Source organism: Suncus etruscus, chromosome 6 (genome assembly GCF_024139225.1).
Source record: "Suncus etruscus isolate mSunEtr1 chromosome 6, mSunEtr1.pri.cur, whole genome shotgun sequence".
Taxonomy (NCBI): Eukaryota; Metazoa; Chordata; class Mammalia; order Eulipotyphla; family Soricidae; genus Suncus; species Suncus etruscus.
In genome coordinates, this window is record NC_064853.1 from 2,914,896 (window position 1) to 2,937,701 (window position 22,806).

Here is a 22,806-nt window from a genome sequence, read left to right on the forward strand (position 1 = left end):
CAGGCCCCCCAGATACGCTACACACATATCTTCCTCTGTACCCTGAGTCTGGGGCTGAAGTGGGCCAGAAGTAGGAACCTTGGGGGAGCAATGGTGACATCCCTCTCGACCCACACACACACACAGGTCTGAAAGCCTCCCTGGAGCGGCTGCAGCTGGAATATGTTGACGTGGTGTTTGCCAACCGCCCGGACCCCAACACACCCATGGAAGGTAAGTTAGGCCCCTGCTGGCTCTGCTCTGGAAATGGAAGGTTCTGGGCCCGACCGAAGCCTTGCTGGTGGTCCCAGGCGGCCAGGCTGAGGTCGGCAGGGCAGGCCCAAGCTCTGCTCCAAAGGGCGCCCACACCCCACATGCCGTGCACATCCCGGCTGAGTCCCCTCCAAGCTCGGGGTCCACGCCTGGTCCCCTTGCCTCTTCCTCCCTGTCCAGACTTCTTCTCAGTCACCTGAGACGCCCAGTCAGAGCACAGCCGCTATTTTCTTTTCCAGAACATTTTACCAGCAGGTTGGGCCCAATCCTGACCTATCTCGGTAGCTACTTAGGGCAGAAAGAACCCCACAGCATCTTGAGAAACAGCGTCACTTTCTTCCACATTGGGTCATTTCCCTCCATTTCTGCTGGTGCTCCCCAAAGTCTCGAATTTCCCACTCCAGGCAGCTAGCTCCTCGTATGCTCCGGGGCCTCAGAGGTTCCATTGTGTGGACTCGGGGCTCAGCCTCATCCCAGCCGCCACCCGGTACCCCTCAGCTGTCAACTCTGGTCTCTTTCCATCTTTCTTTTGTCACTAGGGGACACATTTAGTTCTTCCAAGTCCAGGACATTCGCCATAGAAGGTACTCAGGACCCTTGCCTGATCCTGCCTTCAGGGCTGGCTGCATTTTATGGCCAGTTGTCATTTCTCAGATTCTTTCCCTGGGACAAACATCTCCATAAAATGCTCTAAGGAAACCTAAGCACCCCAGAAGTTGGGAGGGGGATTGCCTCCCTCCCCCGCCCCCAAGCGCCGCTGTCCCCTCCTCCCTCCTGGCCTTCTCTGCATGTCCCCAACCCCAAGCCTGGCATCGCTGAACCCCTCAGCTCCCCCCAAACTTGGGGGTGCTGTGATCGGTACCTCAAATCCTGACCCTGGATGGTCTGGGAGGGGCAAGGAGGAGACCCGGTTCTCATTTGGATCCCCGAAATCACATGTGGTCTGGCATGTCCTTCTCCAGGGCGGGTCACACCCTCCAGTAATAAATGTCCCTATGTCCCTGCTGGCACCAAGCCCCCCACTCCCAGTTCGGGTGCGCCCCATTTCCCCTCAGCCTGTGCCATGCAGCCAGATTATCTCCTGGAACATTGTCCTGCCTGCCTGGGCCATGGACCCAGATGCCAGGCAGCAGCAGGCCAGGCGGGCCCTTGGAATTCATGCCAAGGAAGGCCTGGTCTCCCTGGGGACTGGGCAGCGTCTCACAGGGCAGGGCCCTGGGCTGCCATCTGGCACTGCCACTTGACCCCTCCTGGGACCTCTTTGTCCTCCTGGCAACATGACAGAAGGGATGTGGCCCTCGGCACATCGGCAGCATTGAATATTGAGGCAAAGGGCAATGTGTCCCCAACTGCCCCTGTTTTAAGGGCCCCTGGCATCACACAGACAGAGGCACACAGTCCTGGCACCTCCCACATAGGAGATGGGGGTGGGGCTCCACCTGCCCTCCCAGGCCAGCCCCAACCCCCTGCAGGGCCTTGGGCAAGCTTCCTAGTAGGATGGCAGAGAACTGGGGATGCCGGGGCCCCTGTGGGGTGTCCCTGGCTTCGCTCCCCAGCATGTGATCTAAGCCTGGCATGGAGCCGGTGATGCTGCATGTCACAGGCTGTGGTGCAGCTGAGACCCCTGGCGGGGAAGGTGGGAAGCGGGCTGGGGCCGGGAGTTAAGGGCCAGGTAGTCAGCCGTTCCCCTCCCGTCTGTGTCTATGATGTGCCAGCGAGGGGCACGGGCCATCCCAGAGAGAAGCCTGGAGTCCCGTCTCAGAAGGAAGGAGAGGCATGCTTTCATGGAGAGTACCCAAGAGGCAATTTGGGGGTGAATTTGCTGAGACTATTGGCCTGTTTGGTTTCTGCTGAAGGAGGGACTCAGTGGAGAGGCCTGGGAGGGAGGGAGGGACGGACAGTCAGTGAGAGACAGAGAAAGACAGAGAGGGACCCCTTCTGCCCAGAGGTGGCTGTTCCTAGCCAGATCTTCCAAGACAGGCTCAGCATTCTCTTTCCTTCCTCCCAACTCTGGTCCCACCTCTGGGTGTCTGCACAGTCCCCAGTGCCCCCATATCAAAGGCAGCACTATGGGAGGCCTGTGAGAAGGCCTGAGAAGGCCCAGACTCTTCCCAACTCACTGCCACCTTAGGCAACCGGACTTGCACCGTACGGGGCCTGGGAATGGTCCTGGGATGTGGGGAGCAGCCTTCCCCCCTCCTCCCCAGAAAAGCTAAGAGATATTGGCCAGTTCATGAGTTGGGTTTGGGTTCTATTTGTTGCTATTATTTGGTTTTGGGTCCACACCCGCTGGTGTTCAGGGGTTATTACCTCCTGGCTCTGCGCTGGGAAATTAGTCCTGACAGTGCTCGGAGGACCATATGGGGTAACAGGGATCAAAACCTGGGTCGAAAGGCAAACTCCCTACCCACAGTGCTTTTGCTCCAGCCCACATAGCCGCCCTGAAGGGCTGAACAGACCTGGGTCCACAGAGCCTGAAGATCAGAGATTCTCAGTTCTCAAAGCCAGGCTGCTCAGGGCACCTCTGTGCACCGCCCCCCCAGATCCCCCACTCTCGAAGTGGTCCTCAAACTATGGCCCTCGGGCCACATATTGTATTTGTATCTGTTTTGTTTCTTCCTTCCAAAATAAGATCTATGCAGTATGCATAAGAATTCGTTCATAAGTTTGGTTTTTACTATAGTCAGACCCTCCAATGGTCTGAGGGACAGTGAACTGGCCCCCTGTTTAAAAAGTTTGAGGACCCCTGCTAGAGTCTGGCTTGGGCTGGTCTGAGAGCAGTGTATAGCCTACAGGCCCAGGACTCTGCTAGCTCTTGGGGTGGGGATACCGGGGGCTCCCCTTGTCTTCACGAGTGCTGCCATACTCCCACCCAGGCCAACAGAGACTCAGGAATAGCCTGAGCCATTCGAGCAGCCCCAATTCTTTCCAGCAGCAGTTCCAGTCCTCGGACCCACAAGCCCTTCCACCCTCCTCCCCATCAGCCCCTCCAGGCTCCACAACCCGCTAGTCTGGCACTGCTGGGGAGCACCGCTGAAAAGCACTGCTTTCCAGATCAGCCTTCAGGGTGGTCTCCGAGAACTCCTGCCCCCTGATTCCAGCCCCCGGGCACCGCTGCTTGCAAAGCCTCGCTGCAGCACCGCCACCTGCGGCTTGCCTCTTGACACCAAGTGCCCAGGTTGAGCGGTCCCTGCCTGTCGCCTTTTCCCACCACAGAGACGGTGCGAGCCATGACCCACGTCATCAACCAGGGGATGGCCATGTACTGGGGCACTTCACGCTGGAGCTCCATGGAGATCATGGTAGGAGCCGTGTGTGTGTGTGTGTGTGTGTGTGTGTGTGTGTGTGTGTGTGTGTTTGTGAGCCAGCTGATCTCTATACTGAATCCCCTGCCCTGGCACACCTCACACCCCCACGCTGACCCCTTCTCTGCCTCCCCAGGAAGCCTACTCGGTGGCCCGGCAGTTCAATCTGATCCCGCCCATCTGCGAGCAGGCCGAGTACCACATGTTCCAGCGGGAGAAGGTGGAGGTGCAGCTGCCAGAGCTCTTCCACAAGATAGGTGGGCTGGGGTGCCCAGAAGAAGGCTGCCCCACTCTTCTGTTACCCTCCCCTGCCTTGTCCCTCTGCCACGCCCCTCACCAGCCACACCTTTTCTACTGGCCATGCCCCCACTAGCCACGCCCCCTAATCACCACACCTCTTCTTTTGGCCACACCCTTGTCAGCCACGCCTCTCCTATCAGCCACGCCACTCACCAGCACCGGCCCCGCCTCTCCTGTCATGCCCTTGCCATCCACCTCCTCATACCTCCTTAGTCTGCCACCCATGTATATATGCCACACCCCCATCACCTGCCCCGCTTCTTCTGTCAGGCCCACATGTGCCACATTCCTCATTTCCCACACCCCTCATCTGCCCACGCCTTACTGACCACACACCCTTTCTCATTCGCCCCCTCCCCTGGCCTGTTGCTCCCTCCTCCACCCCATCGTCCCCCTTAGCCCTCATGGGTGTCCAGGGCTTGACCTGGCTCTCCTCCCCCCAGGGGTAGGCGCCATGACCTGGTCCCCTCTGGCCTGTGGCATCATTTCCGGAAAATACGACAGTGGCATCCCACCCTACTCAAGAGCTTCTCTGAAGGTGACACTGGGGCAGCCCTGGGTGTCAGGGGGTGAGGGACCTGGAACCCTGGAGCCCCTGAGTCCTGGCCTACGCATCCAGAAGGGCCCCCCTGCAGCCCTTGTCCAGGCTGGGCCCAACACCATGGAGCCTCCTTACTCTCCAGCCCCTACACCCCCACCGGTATTGAGCCGCACAGACTTTTGGGGTTTTGCAGAGCTAGGACCCCCGACTAGGCCCTCTCCATGCTCAGAGGTGGGGACCAGATCAGCCCCATGACCCTGCCTGGGGCTCAGAGGAAGGGTGGACTTGCCCTTGCCTCCTCTGTCCACACAAGCCAAAAGTCCCACACCTGGGTAAAAGGCTGGTCCCAAGCCAGTCTGGGGGCTGCAGGCTGGTTGGTCCTCCGGGCTGCCAGGCCTCATGGAAGATGGGGGCCTGGGCTACGCAGCAAGGGTGGCCCAGAAGGTCCCTGTACTCAGCCAGTCTGTCCCCCCACCTCCCGTCCTTCCTCTCCAGGGCTACCAGTGGCTGAAGGACAAGATCCTGAGTGAAGATGGCCGGCGCCAGCAGGCCAAGCTGAAGGAACTGCAGGCCATCTCGGAGCGGCTGGGCTGCACCCTGCCCCAGCTGGCCATAGGTACCCACACAGGGACATTCCTGGGCTCATATCAGGGCTCCCAACACCCAGGCGGGGAGGTGCTCCCCAGAGTGCTCAGACCCAAACCCTGCCCAGCTCTGTGGGCCACTGTGTTGACCCAGAGGGCCCCTTTAGCACCCCTTGGCCGGCCCGCTAGGTCCTCACGGTCACCCCCTGTCCCCCAGCCTGGTGCCTGCGGAATGAAGGCGTGAGCTCGGTGCTCCTGGGGGCCTCCAGCGCTGACCAGCTGATGGAGAACATTGGCGCCATTCAGGTGAGAGGCCTGTGGTCAGCCATCCCGCTCTGGTCACACCTGTCCTAGAAGGTGGCTCAGTCTGGGCCCTGGCATACCGCGTCAACGCCTAAGGCACCATAGGCCAAGGTGGCATTGCCACAAAGTCTTGGCAGAGGGCACAAGAACAGCAAAGGCGGGGTGAGGGGCAGAGGATGAGGTGCAGGTCTAGGCATACACCCCAAGGATCGGACTCTGTTGTGGGGCAACAGAAGCAGCTCTGAGGTGCCCCAGTGCAAGGTGACTGGGAAGGAGAGGCCTGTGACCAGACAACTTGGGTAAGGTGACACCCGCCTGCATCGTGGGTATCAGAGAAGGAACCCACAAACTAGACTGGGCGAGAGAGAGTTGGGGCACACGCACCGGGTTTTGCCACCTGAGAGGTCTTTGGCAGCCAGTTTAGATGAAGGAAGCTGTTTGCTAGGGTTGGGGACTATGTGGGAATGAGATGTTCTGGCCCCAGGCTCAGCATTCCATGCCTCGGCCATCCTACCAGAAGGTTCTAGAACTGTCTGGAGCTGGGAGGGGAATGTGGATTCTGGGCACACGCGCACGCGCGCACGCGCGCGCACACACACACACACACACACACACACACACACACACACACACACACCTTGATGCCCTTTCACGCCGTCCTGATGCTGCCGCTTGGGGGCTGGCTGGAAACTGGGGGAGAGGGGCAGCCTCCTCGCCCAGACTCTGACGTGCTCCCGCCGCTGTGGCCCACCCAGGTCCTCCCCAAGCTGTCCTCATCCATCATCCACGAGATCGACAGCATCCTGGGCAACAAGCCCTACAGCAAGAAGGACTACAGGTCGTGAGGCGCCCGCCCACGCCCCCCCAGTCTCCTCCGCTCGCTTCCAGCTGTCTGGGGCCAAGTCCGGCACGAGGTTGGCACCCACGAGAAAACTAGCGCTGAGGCCGCGAGAAAGCTGCCCCCACCGCGGCTGCCACCCTGTCACTGCTGCTTCTCTGGACCCAGGTTGGGGGGTGTCCCGCCCACGTCTCTGTCTTGCCTCCTCCCATCAGCCCTTCAAAGCCGCCAGGCAGCCTGCCGGCCCCCAACTTGAGGGAGAAGGACGGACAGGCACTTCCCCGGGTCTCCCCCAAAGTTCCTTCCTGCTCACAATGCTTCCAGAGTCTTCCTCCAGGCCCCTCTCCACCGCCCTTGAGGGGTGCTCCTAGCTTGCAGAGGGGAAGGATCTGGGTAACAGGGGCCACAGCTTGGGACCCACAAACACGGGACTTGGGAGGGATCCGGAGGAGCTGGCTCCTGCCCAGGCCCCCCCATGCCCGACTGTCTGCACCCCCATGAGGTCAGAGACCCCCAGCCCCTGCTTGCCCCAGCAGATCCTCCCCTCACCCCCACCTGTGAGTACAAGCATGGGGCCTGCAGGGATGGTCTCAGCACCGGACAGGGAGAGACCCCCGGCAGAATCTTCCAGAACTCAGGGCAGGTGCAAGGAGACACACAGCCTAGGAACACCACCTGCCTAGAACCAAGGGTTGACCATGCAGGGGGATCAGGGAAAGGGAGGAGCCGCCCCTCTTCAGCCTCAGCCTGGTGCTGGGGTGCTAGGACAGGGGCAGGGTCTGAGCTGAACCCCAAGACTTCAAAAAGGGGTCAGGAGCCAGTTTTGCTGATGTCCATCCCCCTCTCCCCACTTCTCCCTGTCCCCAGAAAAGGGCTCCTTCCCCCCCACCCCCCATCCCCCAGGCTGCAGAGCCTGCCCCAAGTTTCCACCCTCTGGGGGGGGGGGGCAGACCCTGGAGTTGACCCCAGGCCTCCTACCTGGTCTGCTCACACCTGCCAGGAGGGAGGCCAGCGAGCACTATCATGGGGCACAGGGCTCCCCACTCTCCCAGCCCTGGGGCCCACTGGCTAGGTAGGTGGAGCAGGGACTGTGGACCCACCGTGACTGCAACCTGCCCGTCCAGAACCCCCACCGCTGGGCACTGAGCTTACCTGGGGGGGAGGGGGTCCCATGCAGTAGGGAACGGGGACAGCAGGGGAGCTGGGACGCAACAGGGTCTTTTGGAGGTTCGTCCTCCAAGTTTTCCCTCCCGGCCCCAAGTCCCCGAGTTCCAGGCCCAGGAGTGACCACAGGCCCGGCCCCCTTCCCCCTGTAAATAAGAGCTTCTCCCCCATCCCCCAAGGCTCCTCAGCTCGAGGCGCCCTCTCCCCTGCAGAGGCCAGGCCAAGCCCCGTGACACCAGACCAGCCTCTATTTATGGATGACAATAAAGCCCCAGGCCCTGGGCTGCCACTGCCTCCCTTATTGCTGGGGTGTGGAGAGGGGTTGGGGCCTGAGCCCCAAGGCGGGATGGGATGGAGGGGCCAATGGTTCAGAAGTGGGGGCCCCCACACTCTCCTGTCATACACAACACACGCATCCTCCATGCCACATACACATTGTACAGCATACATGTATTCTACATACCATATATATCCCTCATCACCTACAACATACATGTGCTCTACTGTCATGTGCACTCCATAGCACATGCTATCCATATGTCACATAGCATCATACATGTCAACGAAACGTGTGCGACGCATCACATATTCAACCATACACATTCCCTTAACATGTACTACACATCACATGGTTTCCCTTCACAGACAACACACATCACTAACACGCTCCCTTCAGACACCACACATGCATTCCCTTCACACCGCACAAGACACATTCATCACACTAATATAGCCTCATCTCACACACGCACCCCACACAAGACATACTCTACTGCTGCTGGTTGCTGGGGTCGGTGTCTCCCCTGGGGGCAGAGAGTGGTGTCATGGTGGGCTCCTAGCTTCCTGTGGCAAGTGAGGGACAGGCCACACCCAAACCCTTTGAGGGGCACCCCATGGCCTGTCCACGCAGAAGAATCCCCCCACCCCTTGCTGCCATGAGAACCGCAGGAATGAGTCTCTCCTGGTCTTTCCCAAAGGGTTTATTAAAACACAGAAAACCAGGACAGACGATCTGATCGGAGCACAAAGTCAGGGACCCCCGGCTGCGGCCGAGCCTCCCGCCTGCCTCTGCAGCACTGGCCCCCAACCTGGCCCCTCCCGTGGGGTCCCCCCCAACTCTCCCAGAGGGGCCGGCCCCTTCACCAGGCAGAGGGGCCCGGGGCAGGGGCCCCTCTTCTCCAGGTTCGAGCTCGAAGGAGCCCTGGGGAACACAGGGGTTCGGGACACACACACACACCCCAAAGCGCCCTTTCTGGGTCTTCACACCTAAAAAAATACTTTGTTAAAAAAAAACCTGAAAACTAAGAAAAAATCCCCAAACACAACAATGCCAATGACTGTGGGCCAGCACCCCCTGAAGCCTGCCAAGATCAGGACTGACAAAGACAGGGCCTTGCAGGGAGGGGGGCTGGGGGGTGACGGAGCCCGGGGGTCAGGTTCTGCCTTTCCTGTACCCCCAGGGCCCTCTCCCTGCCTCCATTCACAGACCCTGCTCCCAAGACCCAGAACCCCGGCTGAAGCAGGTGCCAGCAGGCAGCAGGACCCCGGGCAGGAGCAGAGGCCCTCTGGGGGTCACACCCAGGCCCTTCGGAACACCCACAGGGTGCTCTCCCCACAGCCTGACTGAGGCACCCAGAGGCCCGGATGGGCTCTACGGAGCCCTCCTCACACTGGCTGAAAAAAGGTGGCTGGAAAGAAAACGCGGCTGGCACTGGGGGGTCTCAAACTCGCAGACCCACTTCCACCAGCCACGGAAAACAAGGCAGCCCAGAAAATGCCAAACCCAGCCCGCCCAGCCCCTGCCCATGGGCAGGAGGCAACCAAAGAGAACAAGAAGAAAACATTGGAAAATCCCTTTTCTTCTCCAAACCAGTCAACCAGAAGCCCGTGCCCCTCCACCCCTGTGCCCTGCCCTGTCCCCTCCTGGTGTTGGGGACCAGACCAGAACCCACACATACACACCCCTGGCCCACTGGAGGGGGGGGCAAGCCTGGGGAAGGGCAGAGATAGCGGGAAGGGCGTGGTCTGGAGTGGCAGAACCAATCACGAGAGGGATACAGCCCGGGAGGCGTGGCCATGAGGCTCTGCCCTGCCCACCACACAACTTCTATGGGCGGAGCTTAAGCCGGACACGTCCCTGTGGCACTAACTGGGCACCCCCCACCCCAAAAGTCTGTAGCTGCCTCGCAGGCCCCACTGCACCTATCGGCTGGGACAGACAGAGCCCGTGGGTGGGCTTTGACGGATCCACTCAAGTTTGGAGCCCAAGTGGGGGCGCCAAGATGGAAAGTGCCTTTTCGGGGAAAGGGGGTCCAGCCCACCAGGGGTTCTGAGACCAACTACAGGTGAGGATTACAGGGATCCATGAGGGCAGCCAATACCCAGCCTCCCCGAGACTCGGGGGACCCTCTCTGTGGTCTTGCTGGGAGATGGAGTTTGAGCACCTGCAGGCACCAGCCTGACTTGCTCACACATTTCTGGGGTCTGGGGAGCCCCCCAACAGCCCAGGGCATCCAGAGATGGGACACAAAGACACCGTGGGGGCCTCGCCAGGGTCAGGGACTGGGAGGGTCACTAACAACCACAGACAGTGTGGGCCCAGGTGAACAAAACAGCCCCCCAGGTGTCTGGGGTGGGGTGTCATCTGCCCCTCTCCTCAGCACACATCGCAGTGACCTGGACAGGCGCACACCACTGTCCTGCCCCCACCCATATTCCCAGAGCCCAGGCAGGGCCCATCCTCCACGGGGGAGGCTGAGACCAGGGCCCGGGGGCATGTGGGCCCTGGGACACAGTGCTGGCCCCCGGGCACTGGGGTCCAAGGTGCAGGGACTGGCGGGGCCCATACGGGCTGGGGAGAGGGTCCTGGTGTCCTCCCTGCTGAGCAAAGTCCACAGGGCCACCCCCCTAAGCAGCATGGAAAGGAAGGAGTGCAAGCTTCAATAGAGGTGCTGGGGCGCACAGAAGGGAAGTCGCTCCGGAGACCGCGGCAAGGACACCGCACCACCGGGGAGACCCGCCGGCCATCCGGGGAGGACACAGTGGCCCCTCCAAACTGCAGCACATCCTTCTCTGCCCCCACGCACTGTCCTCCTGTCCAGCAGCAGCTGCTCTCCTGAGGCTGTGAGAGGCAGACAAGAGGGGTTCAGGTGGGAAGGTGGGGGACTCCAAAAACCTGAGAACCCCTCCATTGCCATAGTTTCTACTTGGAGCCCTCCCTCCCTTCCACAGGCCAAGGTGCCCAGCAGAAGGGCTTAGAAGGAAACAGCATAAGACGGGACACTCCCCTCAAGTGCCAGGTTTGGTTAGTGTGAGGCAGGAGGTGGCCCTGGGCATAGGGTTTGTGGGGAAGGGTGTCCCTTAAGCAAGCCCCACTGGGTAGTATGCCCCTCTAATCACTCAGCCACCCTTTGGGGGCTGAAGGTAAGACAGGGGTGGCATTTGGGGCTGTACTCCCAGTGGGTCAGTGCCACAGATACAGGGCACACCAAGGTGCCTTCCAGCCCTGCTCACCCCCAGGGAAGGGTCTAGAAGACAGTCATGCCAGCTCAGACAGAATCTGGGGCAGTGGGCTGCCAGCCCCAGGATGAGCCTCTCGGAGCTGAACCCGAGTCCTGCCCTGATCCTGGTGGGGTGACGCTTACCTTGGCTGAACACGAGCACTGGGCCGAGGACAGTCTTGGGCCACTAGATATCTGTGGAGAGATATCTCTGTTCACGTGGGGCCCTGTGGGCACCACTGTGGTAATGCCCAGGAGCCGATGGGCACCTACCAGTCACGTAAGGGCCCAGGGGCATCTGGTTGTAGTTGACAATTCCTCCCGGCCCAGGGCCCCGGAAATTGGGCCCGAAGTTGTTGTACATCTGGGAGGAGCCGAAAGCGCCCTGGAGGCACAGAGATGGGGTTCAAGGTTGCGCTCACAGCACCCACTGCCTCCCCCAGGTCAGGGCACCCCTGACCTGCTGGATGGTGGGGTCCCCTGCGCGGTTGGTCAGGCGGCTGAGGATGCTCCTCTCTGACATCTGCAGGCGGGCAGCCACTGGGGGGATCCGGGACAGCATGGACGGCAGGCGGGTGACGTCTGCCTTCATGTCACTCAGCAGCTCCTCCAGCTGGTTCAGGACTGCAGGGCAGGGGCGTGGGGGGTAGAGAAGCCACCAGGGCCCGGCCTCACGAACTAGAGGACTGACCCAAGAGGTGACTCCACTGTCCAGTATTCAGAGAGTCACAGGGACGGGAACCCCAGAAGCAGCCTGTGGCCTCTCCTTGTCCCCAAACAAGTGAGTGAGGGGGGAAGTCTCAGATATGGCCAACTGCATTAGATACCAGAGTCTGGGGGTTCCCTCACACTTCCTGAGGATGGCTTCCAGTCCTTGCCTCAGTTTCCCCACTGTCACTCACCCTTATGCAGGACAGCATTGGCCGGCTTGTTCCCCGCCAGCGACTCCTTGGAGAGGTGCTGGTGGCTCTCGGCAAGGCACTCAACCTCAGCCAGGCGGGCGTTGAGGGCCATGGCGGGGTGGTTGGGGTCCTGCGTCATGTTGAGGTACGCAGCCCTGCGCAGCTGTTCCTCAATCACTAACGCTTGTTCCAGCAGCTGTGAGGGGCAGGGGGGCGGCGTGGTTGGGGGCAGGCACTGAGCCTGGATTCAACCCGGCCGGGGCCCGTCTCTGCCAGGCATGTGCCCACCCCAGGTTAGGCTACGAGCAGGAAGGAGGGAAGATACCCATCATGGAACCAGGGACGCCCCTGGGATCCTCAGCTAGCCAGTTCCTGAGACTCCCCAACCCCTGCACAACAGGCAGAGGCCCCGGACAGGCCCAGGTGGGCAGCTGGGCTCCTGGCAAAGTCGGGGGTTCACTTGACCTTCCAGCCCTCAGCCACTGACCTTGAAGCGTCTTGCTAAGAACTTGTTCTTCATCTCCAAGTAGTTGCCTTTGTGGATCTCAGACTTGAAGGGTTCATTGAGGATCATATACCGGGGGTCGTTCTGGATGTCCTGCCAGCGGGCGTATCCGTGCCTGGGGCTGGGTTAAGGTAAACTGGGCATAGAGCATGGGGCCGCCATGGGTGAGGGTGGGTCCAGAGGCGCCATGGGCATGGGGTTGAGGAGACCAAACATGGGTAGATCCCAGCTCTACCTGCTGGCTCGAGCCTGGCTGCCAGCTGTACAAGGCCACCATGGCGAGGCCCTGATCCATGGGGTGACCCAGCCCCCCACAGCTTGTGTGGAGGTTTGGGATGTACATTGAAGTCCCCCCAAGCCTCCCGTGCCTCTGCCATGATTTAGAAATGGATCTTAGCCATGGCAATCAAGTGAAAGTTTTCACTGGTTTCTGGTGACTTTATGGGGAATCTGGGTGGCCCTCCAGGGACTGAATAGTTAGTCCTGGGAACACCAATACAGCTACACAGCCTTATGCCCAGAGCGATGGGGCTAAACCTTTTCAGCAGTGCTGGGGACCCTCTGGGACACACTCAGAACTATCTCACCAGGGGGCTGGAGCATTTGTCTTGCATGTAGCCAACCCAGGTTTGATCCCCCGCATCCCATATGGTCTCCCATGTCTGCCAGGAGTCATTTCTGAGCACAGAGCCAGGAGTAACTGCTGAGCACTGCCAGGTGTGATCCCCCCAAAAATAAAAGAAAGAACAATCCCGCCATCCTCAGGAGAGGCTCCTGGTCCCCACGCCCTACCCCCTCTAGGAAAGGAGCCAGGATACGTCACTATGCCGGCCAGAAGCCAGTAGTCATGGCGACGGTGCCAGATGTCATAGATCTTCCCCGAAGTCACAGCGGCCCGTTCCTCGTTCTGCCACAGCGTGTGCAACTCTGGGGAACCATGGGGGGGGGGCAGAGTGTGTGGCGCCCCCCCATCTCTCTCATAGGGCAGAACTTGCCAGCACCCAACCCCACATCCGGATCCAGTGTTCCCACCCAATGTTAAGTAGGGACCACTCTGGTTGAAGAGGCCTCAACCTGAGCACTTACACCTGAGCTACCCTCCGGGTGTGTCCAGTCCCAGCCCACACCTGTGAAGCCGCCATCAGCTATGTTGAACATAAACTTGAACTTCCCCGTCTTCTCCTCCTTCCTTCGCTCATCATCTTCCTCCTTGTTGCCGTTCTGCTGGGCCTCCACAGGCTCCCTCTCCTCCACTTTGGGGTCCTCTGCGGGACAGAAGACCCCTACCACTCACCAACCCCAACGCCACCAATAGAGGCAGCCATGCCACATGCAGGAGACCAAGGCAGATGAGGAGCTGTAAGGGGCACACTGCCAGGAGCAAATGGAACCAGGAGGGCACCAGGCTGCCACTCACGATCCTGAGAAAGGGGAGGCAGAGTCCGGGCAGGGGCTGGCAGGCTGGGACCCTTCACCCATGACCTCCCTGGAGATGGAGAAGCAGTGCCTTGGGGGGCTGCAGCATCCCTGGGACCCCGGGAACCCAGACAGTGTAGGAGGAAGACAGACCTGGCCTGAAGTCGCTGCCATCCGCCCTGCTGTGTGTAAGGCTGAACTCCAGCTTGTCCAGAACCTTCTCCTTTTCAGGAAGCATTTCTTCTGCAAGACAGCGGGGGGGGGGGGGGGGGGGTTCAGAAGGGGTGCAGGGGGCTCTGGGCTAACACATCATTCGAGCAGCTCTCTGATGGGCACCCCCCCCCAAGGATCACTCCCCACAGATGCTGGGAGAAGAAAGTGGGGGTGGGGGACAGATCTCCCACCATCCCATCATTTGGTCTCCACCCCATTCCCAGCCCTCTCCCCAATGCGCCTCAGGAATAGTCAGAAGTTTCTTGCTGCAGGACCAGAGCCGTAGCACAGAGGGGAAGGCATTTGCCTTGCACACAGCTGACCTAGGTTCCATCCCCAGCATCCCATAAGGCAGTGATGGTTGACCTTTTTGAGCCCGAGTGCCCAAACTGCCACACAAAACCAAAGAATGCCCGGTCCTCCCAATGGCCAGTCCGGCCCTGTTGCCAGGTGAGCTGCAAAGCAGACACCGGCACACTCGCCTCCCGCCACACCGCATATCTTCATTGTGGACCTTCCCGCGTGCAAGGCCTTTGAGTGCCATCACTGGCACGCGTGCCACAGGTTCGCCATCGCTGCCATAGGGTCCCCCAAGCCTGCCAGGAGTGATTCCTGAGCACAAAGCCAGGAAGAGCACTGCTGGTGTGGCCCCAAATCAAAGAAAAAGAAACATAATTTTCTCCTGTTGGCCAAAGCAAAGGAGCTGGAAATCAGGGTGGGCTCAAGGAGGGCTGGGCAGCCTGCAGGGCTGGTTTACAGATGGCGGGAGACTTCTAGATGCTGAAAAGGGACCCCAAGAGCAACCAACAGAGACCCACAGTCTCAGTCCCTCCACAGAAAGGGCCCGAGTCAGCTGCTAAGAAAGGACTAGAAGCAGATGATTCCCCAGACCCCAGACAGAATCAGTCAGCCCATAGCTCAGTTCAGGTCCCGTGAGCCCCCCAGTGGGAAGGTCGTCACCCCACCACCACAGGTTCTGTGAGCTCTTGGCCCAGGAGGGCGCTCAGGCACCTTTGGGCAGAGGCTCGGGGGAGGACGGGCCCTTCTCTTGCTCCTCCCCGCAGTCCTCTGGGGCCGGCTCTCTCCCCTCGGTGCTCTCCTGCCGGTCCTCAGCCTCCGCTCTGTCCAGCATCATCAGGGCCTGGGGGTGACAGTGGGAGGGGTTTGTGGGAGAGCAATGGGCACTGAGCAGGAGTCCTCCCTCAACAACAGTTCCCCTCTCAATAGTTCCCCCCCGCACCCTACCCCTCGCCTATCCTGATTTTCTTCCAGGACTCAGCCAGACCCAGAGCCTGAGCCCAACCCTTAGGGAGTCGCCCAGCCCACCCAGTCCAGACCTGGGTGTCTGGGCCCCTCTTCAGTTTCTGCACCCCCAGATCCTTCTCATCCAGGTAGCCAAGCGGCGCTTCCATTTTGTCTGAAGGGAGGAGACGAGAAGATGAGGGGAGGTGGAAGGCCAGGACAGCACCCCAGGGGGCAGGTGGGACCACCAGCCAAAAAGTCCAGGCCAGGCCAGAACAGGGGCATGATGGGGCTGCACGCAGGATCCCCCGAGAAGCAAGAAGTGAGGTCACCAGATGGTGACCACAGCACACACATACCAGGGTCCCTCAGGGTCTGGACAGCCCCAGGGCACACCCTGGGCAGAGCAGTGACCCCGCTGGAGATTTGCTCCCCAGGCCACAGGGAAGGGAAGCTTGGCCACTGCACACTTGGATCCCCCAGAAGACCGGGAGGCCCCGAGAAACCCAAGGAGCTGGAGAGACACCCTGTTGGGAGGAGTCAGAGACTCCTTCGAGTATTGTTACCCCTTGAGGGGTCCCTCAGAACCAGAAATGGAGGCCCTGAGGAATGCTGGGAGGGGCCAGGTTCAGCCTCAGAAACACACACACAAGCACAGAGACACCAAACACAGACATACAAGCAGACACTAGCACAAATGCATGTATGCGCAGATGCATAGACACACAAATAAAGCACACAGACTCACATGTACGAACACATGTATATATTCTCACAACCACACTCACACATGCTTTCACTTTGTCATCCTCACACTTACTCATGGCCACACTGCAGCATTCAAGACACCCCCCCCCCCCCCCGGCAGAGACAGTGAGCAACACATTTCCAAACCGGGTGACCCAGCAGACACACCCACAGCAAACAAGGGAACCTTAAAAGCTGGGGGGAGGGGGTGATGTAGGAGACGGGTAAGGAGCATCTCCAGAGGCTACAGCGTTTCCCGGCAATCGTGAGTCTGAACCCCAAGACTGACCCCAGCAAGTCGCGAATGGCCCCAGCAAACCCCACTGGTCACACAACCCCAGGGCTGTCCCCACCATAAAGCCTGCAGTGAGTGTCAAAGCCAGACTTGGGCTGCCCACGGTCTCACAGACCGTGAGGGTCCTAAAATGCAAATCCAGGAGAGATGCTGGAACATCCAGGGGACTTTTGGGGATGGGAAAGTCCCTGGAGTCAGAGAAGACGGGGGCCACCCGCTGAGTGAAGCCAGAGCTCATGACCCAAGCCACAGATCAGAGCTAAGTTAATTGGGGACCATCGAAGAAGCTCAGCAGAGCAGGTGGAAGCTTCCAGAAACAACCAGTGGGCTCTGGGGGCCACAATGTGTGCAGACCCCCTCCCTGGACCCGGTGCCCTCCCTGTTCCAGGAGCCCATACCTGGCATGCCCAGTGGGGCAGGCGGAAGGTGGGCAGGGCTGGCAGGCACTGGGGTGTTAGGGTCGGACGACACAGCCTCGGCGGGCTTCTTCGGGGGCCCCTCGGGGATCAGGTCTGGGGTGCTGTACTTCCCGTTGACATGCTCGAACTCCTGCACCTGAGCAGCGGGGATGTGGGGTCACGGCCACGTGGATGCCAGCCCCTCCACCCACCCATGTGTCCTCAAGCCCCATGTCCAACAACCAGCAGGGCAGAGCTCAGGGCAGCGCCCAGCACAGGGCTTGCTAGGCCTGGCCGGATGGGCTGCGGGCACGGGCCCTGCTGGGCGTCATTCACCCACCTTCTTCCTCACCAGCGACATGACACCGATGCGCGTGAGCACGTGCTGCCGGGACAGGCCCTCGCGGGGGACCCCGTCCGCGAAGGTGTCCGCGCCGTCGGCCCCTGGCTCACACAGGTGCCGCATAAAGAGGGACACGTAGGCTCTGGGCGGAGCAGGACAGAGCTCAGGGAGCAGTGGGGGGACAGCTCTGACCCCCCGCCAGGGAAGGAGCAGCTCATCCCAGCACCACTTGGGGAAACACCCACCCGGCCCTTACTCTGTCTGGACACTGGCTGCTCTGGGTAAGAAGCCCCAGCAGTGGGAGGACCCCATCTCAATCGTCCCCACGGAACCCCTAGTACCTAAACTCCTTCTCGCTTTTGCCCCGCAGGTCCCGGACCAGCCAGTGGGAGTTGAAGGCGTCCTGAGGGGGCATGCCCCAGCGCATGATGGCATTAAGAAAGGCCTTCCGTTGGCGGGCATTGAAACCCAGCACCTAGGGACAGGGACAGGGGTCAGAATGAGGGGGGGGGGTGTCAGCAGGGACAGGGAGGTCAGAAAGGGAGTCAGGGAAGTCGGCAGGAGCAGACGGGAGGGCAGGACAGGGGGAACAGCAGGGATAAGAAAGGGGTCAACAGGGCAGAAAGCCCCCATGACAGCCCAGAGAACGAGTTGGGGGTCCCCACACACCTCGATGTTCCCGCCCACTCGAGCAAGAAGGGGCGGCAGGGGCTTGTCCCGGTCACTCTTCAGCTGCCGCCGGGACTGGCGCCGTCCACCTGCAGAGAGTCCAGCAGGGTATCCCAAACAGAGCCCCCCGAACAGCCTCCAGCTCACCCCCAAATGGTGGGACCCCCAGGAAGGGCTCCCTGAAATCACCCATCCTGGGCCCTAGTGCTGACTCACTCTGTCCTTCCGGTCTCTCCTCAAAGTCCTCGTCCTCATCCTCGGACCCGATGGAGTATTCAGACTGGTTGTCCGAAAGCTCGTCCTGCCACTCTGGGGACGGCAGAGGGCATGGAGCATGAGCAGGGGGTCCGGCACCCACATCTACCCACATTGGGTGCACACGGGCAGCAAGAGGGACCTGGACACCACAGGCAGCCTCAGGCCCTGCTACACCCAAGGTCTGTCCAGGCGGTGTCCCCCACCCGCAGGACTCACCCACCTCGAGCCACCACCACCCCCCACCCCACCCCACCCGGCCGCCCTCTCTGGCCGCCAGGGTCCTGCCTGGCCCAGGTCGCAGCCGCCGCCTCCGGGCGCGCGCACCCTGGTCCTCCTGCGACGCGTCGTTGTAGTTGACTTGCTTGCGGATGCGCTTGCCCTTGCCCAGGTGGCGGGCCAGGTCCTCCTGCTGCTGCTCGTAGTGGTGTCGCAGCAGCTTCTCCCAGTAGTCGGGGTCCACGTTCTCCTCCTGCTTGATGATCTCCCGCTCCACCTCCTCCTGGGGCCACATGGGTGGTCCGTGCTGCCACCAGCCTCTGCTGGCATCTCTCCCCCTCCACTCTTTCACTCACTTGCTAGCTCAGGCACGTCTGGGCAGCACTCATTCCCTCTCCTGTTCACTCACTCACTCATTCATTCATTCATTCAAGCACTTTGAGTCCTTCTGCCCCAGCCTGGCCCAGAGACTTAGCAGAGGAGAGTGATGAGCACCCAGGGTCTGGGTCTGCATCACAGCTTCTGGGACCTGGGACGAGCCGGGGTGTGGAGTGGAAGGGGCAGCCAGGAATTGGAGCTCAGAAGAAGGGAATTAAGTCTGCAGCACAGGGCCCAGAAGGACAGCACAGTGGTAGGGCATTTGCCTTGCACACTGCCAACCTGCGACAGACCTTGGTTTGATCCCTGGTATCCTGTGTGGCCTCCCGAGCCTGCCAGGGCCAGGAGTAACCTCTGAGTGCCACAAGGTGTGGCCCATAAACAAACCAAAAGTCTGCAGCACAGAGGAAGACAGGTGTGGTGGAAGGGGCCTGGATAAGGAGCCATGACTTGAGGGGCGGGGCCAAACATAAGGGGCGGGGCCGAACATAGAGGGGCGGGGCATTTTGGTGGGCATGGTGTCATTTGGGGCGGGGCGTGTTTGTGGGCGTGGTTTTGATGAGAGGAGCGTGCATGGGGTGGTTTGGTGAATGGAGCATTTCTGGGGCATGGCTCTTTGGTGGGCGTGGCTTTCGGTGGGTGGAGTTTGCTTTGGTGGGCGGGGCTGGTGGAGAGGTGGCTTGCTGAGTGGAGCTGTTTGTGGGCGGGGCTTCCTGTGGGTGGGGTCTGTTGGTGGGCGTGGTTTGCTGGTGCGCAAGGCCACTCACCACTCCATCCTCTTCCCGCACCACATACTGCGCCACCTTGAAGGAACTCAGATACTCATTCATGTTTTGCAGCTCAGTGTCATCCGTGGCGTCCTGGTTCCTGTCCAGCAGCTTGGAGATGGCCGCGTCGTCATAGTGGATCACACTGCTGTCCTCCACGTCCTTGTTGTCACCTGGTTCCAACAGTGCAGAGAAAGGGAACAGACTAGGGTGTCCAGGCCCCATAGGAGCCTTACCCTGGCCATCCCCCCATCCCAGCAGGGCTGTAGGGTTCTGCAGCTGAGGAGCCCCATGAACAGCTGGGCTGAATCCCACCTCTGACCCCCAGGGAAGTGTCCAGGCCCCTTAGTGAGGAGTAACCCTGATGTCTGTCTACTGGAAGGGTGACCATGGCTACAGGGACCCCTTCCCCAAAGAGGAGCAGCCCAAGGGGGCAAAAGCAGCTGGGCAGGGCAAGACTGGACACAGCTGGGCAGGGCTGACCTGAGCTGCCTACCTGGCGGGGTGCTGCCATGCTTTTTCTTGGCGCTGGCAGCCAAAGCTCCACCTTTGGAGGACTGGACATCAGGGATAGGCGTGACTGGCCTCTGGCCTTGAGACATCATGCCTGTGGGCACAGAAGGGTTGCAGTGCTGATGGCTGCGCCAGGGGAATATGCAGCAAGACCATGGCCCTAGGAACACACACACACACACACACACACACACACACACACACACACACACACACACACGCCCCGGGCATACCCTCCACGTCGTCCTTAAAGAGCTCCTCGGTGCCAAACTTGAGGATGTCGTCCAGCTCCTGCTTGGTCATGGAGCCAGACTTGGAGCCCAGGCCGGGCCGCACCACCAGGTGCGTGAGCATCATCTTACGTTTGGCCACCTGCGTGATCCGCTCCTCCACGGAAGCTCGAGTCACGAAGCGGTAGATCATCACCTTCTTGTTCTGCCCAATGCGGTGGGCGCGGCTGAAGGCCTGGGGGTGAGAGGTGGCGGCTCAGCGCCCAACATGCCCAACATGGTGGGGGTCCAGAGTGGGGTCCGCACAGGTGTTCTGGGTGCGGAGTGTTGTGATGGTGTTCGGGAGCAGTGGTGCCCCCAGCAGAGGGAGAATGGAGGGTGCAGGGGGGACCAGAAAAGGGTGGTGAGGGGACATCCCATATCATGGCCACCAGTTTCTCATCCTTCCCCGCCAACCCCATCTGCTCATTCTCTGCCTCTGCGTCTCTCCAGCTACCGACAGGCCTTATAACCCCCCACCCCACTGCTCTCCGTCCCTCCAAACTAGCCCAACTGGATCCCCAGGTTAGAGGTGAGCAGTGGACCCCACAAGTGCTGTGTGGCCTTGGGCAGTCCCCGGGATCTCTCAGGCCTGTTTTCACTTTTCTTGTTTTGTTTTTGGGCCACATCCAGCAATGCTCAGGGGTTTCTCCTGGCTCTACGATCAGAAATCGCTCCTGGCAGGCCCGGGGGAACATATGGGATGCCGGGAATTGAACCTGGGTTCGTCTGGGTCAGCCAAGTGCAAGGCAAGTGTCCTACCACTGTGCTTGTTTTCAAGAGGGATCTGATGGGTGGGGCCCTGAGCCAAAGCGTTGGGGGCAGGGGCTGGGGAGAGAGAGGCCCAGCAAGGGGTGCAGACCTGAATGTCATTGTGGGGGTTCCAGTCCGAGTCGTAGATGATGACAGTGTCCGCCGTGGCCAGGTTGATGCCCAGGCCGCCAGCCCGGGTGGACAGGAGGAAGCAGAACTGCTGGGCCCCAGGTGCTGGGAAAGATGGGGATGGGGGTCCCAGGGTGAGCGGGGAGCTCGGAAGAGTGCAGGGGTGAGACCAGAGGGAAGGGGCTCAGAAATGAAGAACCAATCACACTCAGGGGAACCCGCCCTCAGGGGGATCCTCACACTAAGGGGGACCCCGATACGCAAACCCCACATTCAGAGGACTCCATACTTAGGAAACCTCACAAAGTCCCCAGCTGTGTTCCAGTCCTGAGCCAGTAGACGGAACAGATCAGATAAGAGGGTGTCATTGTACTGCCCCCCAAGACTGGACAGAGTCCTAAGGGCCACCTAGGCCTCCTCAGTTCCACAGTGCAGCCAGAGCTCCACAGTGGGGGCTGGGGGCTTGCCTAAATAACCTGGCACTGACCACTGGGCTGCCAGCGGGTCTCCCCATAACCAAGTGACCTAGTAATGAACCACCCTGGCCTACAGGTCAGAGTCGGGCTGACCCTGGACATGCTCTACACTTCTCAGCCTCAGGGGATTCCTGGGGGACGCCCTCCCGGCAGGAGGCACAGACTGACAGTGGGGGTCCTGGCGCACCCATCCTCCCTGCTCTGAGCTGAGGTCCCAAAGAGTGAGGCCTAGGTACAGGCCATACAGGATGCAACTTTGTCTATACTAGCCGACATTGTCTGCAACGGATAACAGGATATGTCTAGAAAGAGTGGGGACCAACACTCTGAGTACTAGGCTCCATCTACACTCACCCCATTAGCCGTGGAGACCACAGTCCCCTCCTCGCCTGTCCCTCCAGCTGAGCCGTCAGCCAAGGGGACCAACACCCCCAGACCCTGGGATGAACCGAGGCAAAGCGCTAAGGGCTCCCCTGGTATTGGGGGGCTGGGGATGCTGCTGGGTAAGGAGGTAATTTGGGGATCAGCGCCCAAGCCCCAGCAGACAGGTACCATTGAATCTATCGATCGCCTCCTGCCGGAGGCCCCCCGTGATGCCGCCATCGATCCGCTCATACTTGTAGCCCTCGTACTCCAGGAAGTCTTCCAGGAGGTCCAGCATCTTGGTCATCTGCAAGGGACACGTACATGTGTGGCCCCCAGGACAGCCAGGGCAGACACACCTCCGAGGGGGGCACAGAGGACACAGGAAAATAAATCAGGCTTCAGCCGTGCCGCACCCCAAAGCCCCTACATCAATCCTTCCCCAGGCTTCCCCTCTCCAGCTGGGCAGATGCAGACAGCACCCCCTCTGTGCTCTCTCCTATGATTTCTCCCTTCCCTGCTCACACATAGCCCCCTCTGAGCTCCAGGGAAAGGCCCTGGCTCTGAACAGTAGCTGTTCGGGACCAGCTGAGAGTTGTTGAAAGTCTTCTGCCCCTCTGAGGGTCCCCGTCACCTCCGACCAAGTGTCAGGGTTTGCTGGAATTATTTTTGTTTATTTGTTTTTGGGTCACACCCAGCAGCACTCAGGGGTTACTCCTGGCTCCACACTCAGAAACCGCTCCAGGCAGGCTCAGGGGACCCTATGGGATTCCAGGATTCGAACCACCCTCCTGCATGCAAGGCAAATGCCTTACCTCCATGCTATCTCTCCAGCCTGGTTTGCTGGAATTTATTTATTTTTTTTTTTTGGCCACACCCGGTAATGCTCAGGGGTTATTCCTGGCTATGTGCTCAGAAGTTGCTCCTGGCTTGGGGGACCATATGGGACACCGGGGGATCAAACCGTGGTCCGTCCAAGCGCAGGCAAGGCAGGCACCTTACCTCCAGCGCCACCACCCGGCCCTGGAATTTATTTCTCTCTGCACCTGGTGCTCGGGAGTCCAGAAAGCACATCCCATCTGAGCCCTGAATTGTCCATTTCCTCAATTTCTCCTTCACTTGCCCCCTCTGCTGGTCTGCTGGCCCTTAAGTGAAGCTCCAGGTCCT

General features: G+C 60.3%; 2 protein-coding genes across 4 annotated transcripts in view; one reads left to right on the forward strand and one right to left on the reverse strand.

Annotated features, from left to right (window-relative positions):
* KCNAB2 (potassium voltage-gated channel subfamily A regulatory beta subunit 2) overlaps nt 1-7,010 on the forward strand; it is a 40,068-nt gene extending 33,058 nt beyond the window's left edge. For 2 of the 3 annotated variants that reach the window (XM_049775357.1, XM_049775359.1), the window contains 8 exons: nt 127-213; nt 792-836; nt 3,469-3,554; nt 3,694-3,814; nt 4,301-4,395; nt 4,894-5,014; nt 5,200-5,288; nt 6,041-7,010. In XM_049775357.1, the coding sequence (XP_049631314.1) occupies nt 127-213; nt 792-836; nt 3,469-3,554; nt 3,694-3,814; nt 4,301-4,395; nt 4,894-5,014; nt 5,200-5,288; nt 6,041-6,130 (734 nt within the window). In that variant the 3' untranslated portion in view covers nt 6,131-7,010. The remainder of the gene's footprint in view (nt 1-126; nt 214-791; nt 837-3,468; nt 3,555-3,693; nt 3,815-4,300; nt 4,396-4,893; nt 5,015-5,199; nt 5,289-6,040) is intronic. The other variant, XM_049775358.1, reaches the window with a different exon arrangement.
* Nucleotides 7,011-10,267: 3,257 nt separating this feature from the next.
* The window catches only part of CHD5 (chromodomain helicase DNA binding protein 5), a 40,581-nt gene continuing 28,042 nt past the window's right edge, over nt 10,268-22,806 (reverse strand). Inside the window, exons 21-42 of the mRNA XM_049775407.1 lie at nt 21,829-21,946; nt 20,781-20,905; nt 19,883-20,114; nt 19,633-19,743; nt 19,137-19,309; nt 18,100-18,274; nt 17,734-17,826; nt 17,518-17,606; nt 17,190-17,323; nt 16,846-16,990; nt 16,506-16,662; nt 15,161-15,240; nt 14,835-14,964; nt 13,764-13,853; nt 13,322-13,459; nt 13,013-13,121; nt 12,177-12,309; nt 11,690-11,885; nt 11,248-11,411; nt 11,061-11,172; nt 10,932-10,982; nt 10,268-10,408 (exon numbers count right to left, since the gene is read on the reverse strand). Of these exons, the coding sequence (XP_049631364.1) occupies nt 10,975-10,982; nt 11,061-11,172; nt 11,248-11,411; nt 11,690-11,885; nt 12,177-12,309; nt 13,013-13,121; nt 13,322-13,459; nt 13,764-13,853; nt 14,835-14,964; nt 15,161-15,240; nt 16,506-16,662; nt 16,846-16,990; nt 17,190-17,323; nt 17,518-17,606; nt 17,734-17,826; nt 18,100-18,274; nt 19,137-19,309; nt 19,633-19,743; nt 19,883-20,114; nt 20,781-20,905; nt 21,829-21,946 (2,712 nt within the window). The 3' untranslated portion in view covers nt 10,268-10,408; nt 10,932-10,974. The remainder of the gene's footprint in view (nt 10,409-10,931; nt 10,983-11,060; nt 11,173-11,247; nt 11,412-11,689; nt 11,886-12,176; nt 12,310-13,012; nt 13,122-13,321; nt 13,460-13,763; nt 13,854-14,834; nt 14,965-15,160; nt 15,241-16,505; nt 16,663-16,845; nt 16,991-17,189; nt 17,324-17,517; nt 17,607-17,733; nt 17,827-18,099; nt 18,275-19,136; nt 19,310-19,632; nt 19,744-19,882; nt 20,115-20,780; nt 20,906-21,828; nt 21,947-22,806) is intronic.